General features: G+C 35.5%; 1 protein-coding gene across 7 annotated transcripts in view; it reads left to right on the top strand.

Annotated features, from left to right (window-relative positions):
* Positions 1 to 9,382, top strand: part of LOC104387365 (sodium channel protein type 2 subunit alpha) — a 55,429-nt gene that overhangs the window by 21,019 nt on the left and 25,028 nt on the right. For 5 of the 7 annotated variants that reach the window (XM_009996109.1, XM_009996112.1, XM_009996108.1 and 2 more), the window contains exons 12-16: positions 469 to 601; positions 2,168 to 2,406; positions 3,345 to 3,518; positions 4,827 to 5,183; positions 5,913 to 6,392. In XM_009996109.1, the coding sequence (XP_009994411.1) occupies positions 469 to 601; positions 2,168 to 2,406; positions 3,345 to 3,518; positions 4,827 to 5,183; positions 5,913 to 6,392 (1,383 nt within the window). Of the gene's footprint in view, positions 1 to 454; positions 602 to 2,167; positions 2,407 to 3,344; positions 3,519 to 4,826; positions 5,184 to 5,912; positions 6,393 to 9,382 lie in introns of all 7 variants that reach the window. The other 2 variants (XM_009996115.1, XM_009996114.1) reach the window with 1 other exon arrangement.

Below are 9,382 nucleotides of genomic sequence, written 5' to 3' on the forward strand. Positions count from 1 at the left end.
CTTTTATTTTGTTTGAAAGCATGTTCTAGGCAAATGATAATTTATTCTGGATAAAGAGTTACCCTAAGAAAATACCCTTACTTTTTGTGCCTTTACTGCTAGCTGTGTGGGCCTTTCATGTTTAGAAGGAGTTTACCACCTAAGTAGAAAGCAGAGCTCATTGACAAGGACTATGGATCTTTTTATAATCTAAAAACTGCTTGAAGTCTAACATATTTTTTTAATGTCTCAGCCCTGTTTCACCAAAATGCTTCAAAACAAATTATTTAAGTACAAGAGCAATCCTACTGATTTGCTGTATACAAAGGCATATGTTAGTCTATCATCTCTTGCAAAACCATGACCATAAATGGAGTATGGTGCAGAACAGTAGAGTGTTTTAAACCATTAAGCTTATATAATAATTTACAGTGTCATTCTTATAAAATGATCAATCAATAGGCTACTTTATCAGTGTTTTATTTTCAGGGCACTACTACAGAAACTGACTTAAGGAAGAGACGGTCTAGTTCTTATCATGTTCCTATGGACTACCTAACAGATCCTAGTGCAAGGCAAAGAGCAATGAGCATAGCCAGCATGCTTACAAACACAATGGAAGGTATGTAACACATTTTTTGTATGACAATGCCGTAAAGTGCTCTTAAATTATGATTCATTAAGTAGTAGTGCTGTTTTCATGTAACTATTTCAGTCTGAAGGTACAGGCAAGATGACATTTGTAGATAGAGGTAGTATTAGTGTGGGTTTTTTTTAAAGATGGACTGATATATATGGAAAAGCAATCAAGCTTTCAGTATACTAGCAGTTTTGAGGTGGAAGCAGCAAACTTCCAAGTTTAATGCAAGCAGAAAGCAACTGATCTATGCAGTTTCTCTACAGAAGTTATGTTTTGGGGTAAAAGCTCTTTTTAAATTACTGAAATGGCTATGCTTCTTGCATCAGAGCAATTCCCTTCTAAAGATTCACCAGACATGCTGTTTCACAAAGGAAGGATCATGTTGTTCTTTCTGTAAGGCTAAATACAATTAATCTGAACCATAGAATTAAGCAACCACTTGTAAGAAGGGCAAAACATTACTTTGAGGCTTAAAGGACTATGCTCAAAATAACAAATGGGAAGAGGTAATAATGAGCAGTTTTCCACATGTGAACCATAATACTGTCTAAAGAGTTGTCTGACTTCAGGTTTGTTCTAAATGTTTATCTTTCATGAGGAAAATTTCAAGTATTTTATTCAATCTGTGTGTAGAATCATAGAATGGTTTCGGTTGAAAGGCACCTTAAAGATCATCTACTTCCAACCCTCATGCCATGAGCAGGACATTGTCCACTAGACCAGGTAGCACAAGCCCCATTCAACCTGGCCTTGAACAGTTACAGGGACGGGGCATCTACACCTTCTCTAGGCAACATGTTCCAGTGTCTTACCACCCTCACAGTAAAGGATTTCTTCCTAATATCTCATATAAATCTACCCTCTTTCAGTTCCTCATAGCCTCATCCTATCAGGCCCTCTTCAGGTACTGGAAGGCTGCTATAAAATCTCCCCCAGAGCCTTCCCTAGGCTGAAACAAACCAACCCTCTCAGCTTGTCCTCGTATCGGAGATGGTCCAGCGCTCCAATCATCCTCATGGTCTTCCTTTAACCTTCTCTTACAGTTACATGTCTTTAACACAGTACTCCAGGTGGGGGTCTTGTAAAAGCAGAGTAAAGGGGAAGAATAAATTCCCTCCACCTGCCAGCCATGCTTCTTTTGGCTTTCTGGGCTCTTGAGTGCCCACTGCTGGCTCATACTCAGTATTTTACCCACCAACACCCTCAAGTCTTTCTCTGCAGGGCTCATCTCAAATCACTCATTCCCCAGACTCTATACCAAATTTCAAGACAAATTTCTACTTTGCATCCTATGTAGTATTTGCTTGTGAATGGTTATTTTATCAATTTAATATTTAGAATTACTTTTAATCAAATTTAAAACATAATGGGACAGATTTTTTTATTTGTAATTTATTTTGATGACAGTAGGTTTGGTTTCAAAAGGTCTACAATATAAACAAAGTTTATCAACAGTATCTTGGAAAACAGCATGTAAGCCTCAAGGAAACATCCAAGTGATACTGCAATAGACAAATATGTTCAATATGTTTTCATTTTTCTCTCTAGAACTGGAAGAATCCAGACAGAAATGTCCACCATGTTGGTATAAATTTGCTAACACTTGTTTGATCTGGGACTGCTGTACTCCCTGGCTGAAAGTTAAACATATTGTAAATTTGATTGTGATGGACCCATTTGTGGATCTGGCCATTACGATCTGTATTGTCCTGAACACCCTGTTCATGGCTATGGAGCACTATCCAATGACGGACCAGTTTAGCGGTGTGCTTTCCGTTGGAAACCTTGTAAGTCTGTCATGATGTACCATGTATGTCAAATGTATTTTTTCTTAAATAATTCTTCCGTGACATATGTACGTATGCTTAAAAGAAAATGGTGACTAGATATTTATAGGCTTGGTATGGTTGAATTTAAACTGTACTGAGGAGTCCATTTTTGTTGACATTTGTGGATAGATTTTGATGCTCTTGCTTTATGGAGCAAAAGATAGTGAGATTTATTGAGTAAACACACATTGTGATTTTAAAAAACTTTGGCTTCTATTATTGAAGCTGGTTAAAGGAATTTACCTAATATTTTTCCTTGCATTCATACTTACAAATTACAAGAATTTTCAGTTCCCTTCCCACATCTGTTCTGCTCCTCACTAGCACCTTCTGAGGTCCTGGGTGTTTAGGGAATTGTGGAGGAGAAAGATGCAGTAAACATGTCAGATATCCTGCAACTCCACAGGAAATAGTGAAATGGCATGACAGTGCCTTCCATGGGTCATCCTAAAGCAGAATAGTTCTGCTCAGCTTTCAGTATAATTTTTTTTCTTAATAAAATAATTATCCCTCTCATAAATGCATCTTTATCCCAAGAAGCAAAAAGATGTCCCATGGGCAAAGATGAAATTTAAGGAGGAAAAACCTAGCATTAAAGTCAGAAGACATTCTGAGGCTCAGTATTTATGAATGCATATCAGTAGGATAGATTAAAAAAATAAAAAGAGAAAATCCCATTTACTTTTTTTTTCGTTTGAAGACTAAACATTGTGATGCATATGTAAGCTTCAAATCTGAATTTAATTACTAAACCAAATGTATAACAATATAGAGAAGCTATTCAGATTGATTGTGGGTTGCTTGCTGAAGATAGCGTATCAAAAGTTACACTCTTAGTTTTGTTTTTAAAATATCATCTCATTTAACTGGAATAAGAAATTGTGTTTTGCTTGCAGGTGTTTACTGGAATTTTCACAGCAGAAATGTTTCTCAAGATAATTGCCATGGATCCTTATTATTATTTCCAAGAGGGATGGAATATTTTTGATGGTTTTATTGTTAGTCTTAGTTTAATGGAGCTTGGCCTTGCAAATGTAGAAGGATTATCTGTCCTTCGATCATTCCGATTGGTAAATACACTACATAAAATAAGTTTCTATGTTATATTTTGTATTTGTCCATGTATGTTGTGTATTTTTCATTTGTACATTATATATTTGGCTAAAATTGGTTTGCTTAGAATATTTTTTTTTGGATAGGGATTTTTCATCACTGCCAGCCTTCAAGGGTCCATCTACTGTCTTAAATCTTTTATGTTTCCAAGTCCCTACAGTATCTCCATCTGTCATTAAATATCTTTGTCATGAATAGGAACTTGAAAAACCTTGGTCTTGCTGAAGACTAGGCTAGCATGCAAGTTGATTTGCAAATTCTCTTTCTAAAAAGACCTACACAGTAAGAGACATGAAGCTAGAGTTCCTAGCTTTTGCCTTAAATAAAGCAAAAAAAAATTAACTTTAAATAAAAGTTAAATAAACTCCCTTTAAAAAAGGGGGGGTTAAATTAATCTGTTTGCAGGTTCTGTGTATAGCATCATATTGCATTTTGCCTAAAGTCTAATATCTGTCTGAAATTACTTCTCTATCAGTGACAGAATTCTGGTTTTAAATTTGCATCTGTATATTTCATTAATGTCTCATCCCATGAAATAATATTTAGATTTAGATTGCTTTAAGTATTCTCTTCCAATTGTCTGAACACTTCCTGAAACTCTCAAAATAATTTGTCTGTTTCAAGTTGTACTTAAATATAACACTTTCCTTTGTCTGTTTTTCTCAGTGTTGCATGACAAGCTGCAATACATGTTATGCTTATTTTAAATGTTAGAAAAGGTATTGTTAGAGATACTTGTAACTTTTATGCCTATCATTAACAACCCTAGTGTATTTCTCTTTCTAGGAAAACCATTTCTTCAATCTCTCTGCCAGTTAAGATGAAAGAGATCTGAAAGTGTCTAGACACTTTAAAATCCTGTTAAATTGATCACACTTCATATGTGCTGGTTTATTTTTAGTAATATTCTCATAGAGTTAACTGAAGGAGAAAGACTCTTGTCCAACTTGCCCAGCAAGTAAAACTGGCGTATAGATGTCTGAAATCACCAGAAGCAGTGAAGTCTGAACTAAAGTCTTTGTGATAATTGCAATGTAATTGAAATGAGCACAGAGACAGTATTTTTGGCTTGTTATTACTTGAATCAGTACTTAAGACTTCTGATGTCTAGTGTTGTACAAAGAACTGGAAACATAAATTCTGTAACTAAAGTTTCTAAAGGTTACATGAAACATGATTTAGGCATATGAACTATGAAATATATAGCAATAATTTCATTACAGTTAGTAACATGAAAAACTGTATACTATTCTTCTGTTTTGCAGCTTCGAGTTTTCAAACTGGCAAAATCTTGGCCAACGCTAAATATGCTGATTAAGATTATTGGCAACTCAGTGGGGGCTCTGGGGAATCTGACCCTGGTTCTGGCCATCATTGTGTTCATTTTTGCTGTGGTTGGGATGCAGCTGTTTGGGAAAAGCTACAAGGAATGTGTCTGCAAGATCTCTAGCGACTGTGAACTCCCACGCTGGCACATGCATGACTTTTTCCACTCTTTCTTGATTGTATTCCGAGTGCTGTGTGGAGAATGGATAGAAACTATGTGGGATTGTATGGAGGTTGCAGGCCAAACCATGTGCCTTACGGTCTTCATGATGGTCATGGTGATTGGAAACCTAGTGGTATGTAAATGAGGGGGAATTCCAAAAACCATTAGAATGTATTTCCATTTTAATGATTTAGAAATCAGAGGTGAAGGCTAGAGAAGGACTTTAGGAGATAATGTAATTAATTTGCCCTTTCTCTAAACCAGTTTCAAATATACCTTTAATTATTTATGAGAAATGTTTATCTACCTTTTCTTTTAAATATTCAGTAAGCTGATAAGCTCTTTACTAAGTTCAGTGCTGAATTATGCTTATAAGAAAAAATACCTTTTAAAAATAATTCCAACTTAAATCACCTATTAGAGCCAATTAAACTTGTCTTGGTGATGGACTCGGTCTCCATTACAACTTTTATATTACTTAAAGTCTTGCTCTTTCCACTTTCAGTCTCTTTTTTTCTGAACCAAAAGAAGCATAGCTGTTCAATTTTTTCTCCTAGGTGATGATTTTTAAACTACTTATCCCTTTTGCAGACCTGCTTTACTTTTAGTGTGGAGGACTAAGTAAAAAAGAGCTCAGATTTTTACCTGTATTAGTCAAGTTAAGCTAAAATTGAGTCTGGGAAGTTGTAATATGGGGGATAGGGATTATGAACTGGAAAGAATAGCAGTAAAGTGGGTTGAAATAAAGTGCTAGATGTGAAATAAAAATTGTCATATTGAACAATCCAGCATAAAAGCATTTAATTACTTTTGTGACTTAAAAATAAGAGATCCAGTACATTTTCTCTTTACTGTCTTTTAGGTACTCAACCTCTTTTTGGCCTTGTTGCTGAGCTCATTTAGTTCAGACAACCTTGCTGCTACTGATGATGATAATGAAATGAACAATCTACAGATTGCTGTGGCAAGGATTCAGAAGGGAATAGATTATGTGAAGAGAAAAGCCCGTGAATTTATCCAAAAAGCCTGTGTTAGAAAGCAGAAAGTTTTAGATGAAATCAAACCTCTTGAAGACCTAAACAACAAAAAAGACAGCTGTATTTCCAACCACACAATAGTAGAAATAGGTAAAAACCTTGCCTATCTAAAAGAAGGGAATGGAACTACCAGTGGCATAGGCAGCAGCGTGGAAAAATATGTTGTTGATGAAAGTGATTACATGTCATTCATAAACAACCCAAGTCTTACTGTGACAGTGCCCATTGCTGTCGGGGAATCAGATTTTGAAAATTTAAATACAGAGGAGTTCAGCAGCGAGTCAGACCTGGAAGAAAGCAAAGAGGTAAGATTTTTTCCTGGATTTAAAATACTCTGATGTTTGTTTGTTTGTTTTCCGACGGTCACTAGTGTTGAATTAAAATCTCTGTTTAATTCCTGTAAAACAGTGTATACAAACTTATAATATTTAAGGCAAATGAATGTAAGGTTGCAGGTTTTAAATGAGATGGTATTACATTTCCAGTAATAACAGAGATGCCTAACACAACTTTTTAGAAAAATTAACACCTGTTCTTCTATTTTATTTAGTTAAATCTTTAAGAAGAAATTGAAGCAATTTAATAGCCCTCGATACCAAAAGTCTTAGAAAATGCGTGGGTATTGTGCAAGTTTCTCCATGCTTATTTCATCAGTGTAGTTTATTTACTCTCTTTCTGCTTTCTGGAGTGCCTCCTGTCAAATTAACAGTTGACTGTGATGCTTTTCACCTTTTTGATATGGTAAAAATACATTTAGATACATAAAAAGTACATTTGAATACTGGACCAGCATCACTAAGCTATTTTTATATAAATCACTACTAATCCACCTGGTACAAGCAGAACTGCTGAAGAAGTGAAGTAATAGCCTTATAGTTAAAAGGTTATGAACTTTATATCTCAGCATAAGTTCCTTTCATAGAGCTGCCCATTGTGATTTTTAAAGCTTTAAGATATTTCAATCCCTTACCTACTGTGGCCGTAATAAAATACACGTCTTTCTGGCACAATGTGGTGCCAAATGGGCAAATCTGAGCTAGCACTTAGTGAGTTACAGTGGATGCCAAAGCCATTATTGTTGTGTTAACCCAGCGCTCTGTCCTGCACAAGTGCACATGGTACATGGCAGGAGCATAGCATAGCAGTCGAGTAAGTCTGTGCTATGCTTAGTACTGTTGCTAGTTCATTCTGTATCAGTGTGGGTATTTTTCATCAGTACTGCATGCCACAGTATAGACATAAACTAACATAAAGGTTTTCCTAGATGGTTTCCTCATGCTTGAATCTGAGGGTGTAAATATGGTTAAGATTCTAGTAGTTCTCACCCTGGGATCCATTTTTGTACAGACTGCATCACATATTTAGTCATATTTTCTTGTTTCTTATCAGAAATGTCTTTATTGTTCTTTTTAAAAGAGTTCTTTTTCGCAGCTTGTTTATACTAGTTTTTATCTTACACTTCAAAACTGTGACTTGGGTGCAAAACAAAGCAGAAGTTGTAGTTTAACCTTTAATTGTTCTGCGTAGTGAAGAGGATGATTATACAGAGGTTTCTTGGTCTGAATGTAGGATCTTGGTTGATTCTACTATGTCTTTGTGCATAGGATAAGAAAAGTACTCTTCAGGCACCTTTACACCACACAGGGCTAGTGCATTATTCTGTCCTTCCATTGTTCTGCTGTTCCATTGCTCTAGCATCCCATTTTTAACTGTTTAAAAACTTGCTGCTGCCAAAGGGGCAGCAAATTCTACTGCTAATCTCATCGACTTCCACCTTTCAGTGAAATCATCCATAAGTACTGTGTATGACAGTCATGGCACAGGTTATTTTTCTGTTTTTTTCTGTCATTTCTTGGTTGAGGCCTGGTCCTGCTGGGTTTGTTCATTTTTCCCACTGATCATGTTCAAGTCCATCCATCACTTTGAGTCTTTTCCCTGCTTAGCAATGAGCCATAGCCAAAGGATATACTGACAGTTTGGGAATAAAGTGCCTTAAGTTTAAATTCAGTGCTAGGAAACAGAATACTCGGTAGTTCTTCACAAAATATTTGGTGCTGTTTTGTTGGAGTAAGAAATGCCCATCTGTCATTCTGTGTTTGTCTATAAGTTAGTGTTTTTATCAGTTTCAAGGGTGCTGTTAGCCTAAAAGTGTATGTTTCATAAAACATTCTAAATGCCTCAATTGAAAAGCGTGAAGAAGATACTCTTAGTTTATTCTGCAGATATATTGTAACTGGCAGGGATGTTTCAGATTATATTACTGTATGAATAACACTAAAAGAAAATCTTCTGATACAGCTACAGTCTGAGATCTTGACTGTGAGGTCCCACTGCAATCACAGGTTTGCTCTCAGGAAAACTCTCCTCTCTTTGCTTCTTATTTTGAACTCCCACCCATATCAGATTCTTTCTGATGGTGTTACTGATTCTGATACTACCACTACTTACAATAGTTTTGAACAGTGCTTTAAATTGTCCTATACATTTTCCCATACTTGCTCTTTTTTAAAAGTGATGAATTTATATACATATAAATTGAAGTTTTATCAAAATACATTATAAGTCTGATAATTTTTAATTGGCAACTTCTCTGCAAAAAGTAATTGTAAAGAGTAATTGAATTCTACTAGTGTAAATACTAAAATGACTGAGAAATAAGTAATTTAAATATTTTCATTAGTGATTATTAGATTAATTAGCTGATGAAATCTGTTTTTAAAAATGTAATCACAGGACTGTTCTGTACTAGTGGAGTATTCTCCACTTCTTATGCTGAAACTACAATTGTTGTGCAGAAAATAATTTGTGATTCCCTGAACAGTGGTAGGAAAAAGGAGCATGGCTTTTGGTAGTGTCTAACGATTAAGGCATCTGTTCTGAGAACAAAATGTTTTCCTGCTACAAAACCTGTTTTTAACAGTCAGTAGTCAGTGGCTAAAATGCAGAAACTGCCTTGAAACAGGGAACTGAATATGAATTTCCCATATGGATTTCCTGATCACTAAGACTTTCCCTTTTGCTTCTTTTTATAGTCCATTCAGTCTTAAGCTATTTCCCACACAAGACCCTTATGTCAGTAGAAGAGCTGGAGAGAGTACATTATTCAAACCTATAGGCTGGTCGTTACCAGGACTGAATATGACCTCAATGACAACAGTGCATCTATTTCTTCAGTGTATAATAGGATAACATGACTGCTGACTGTTTTCCTTAGTAAAATTTTTCTTTTTCCTGAAGTACCCTAATAGGTTATTCTGCAAGGTGACAAAAATATTAGTTTGAATTCCTGTAGGGA

Source organism: Chaetura pelagica, unplaced genomic scaffold, assembly GCF_000747805.2.
Source record: "Chaetura pelagica isolate M959 unplaced genomic scaffold, ChaPel_1.0 scaffold3, whole genome shotgun sequence".
Classification (NCBI taxonomy): domain Eukaryota; kingdom Metazoa; phylum Chordata; class Aves; order Apodiformes; family Apodidae; genus Chaetura; species Chaetura pelagica.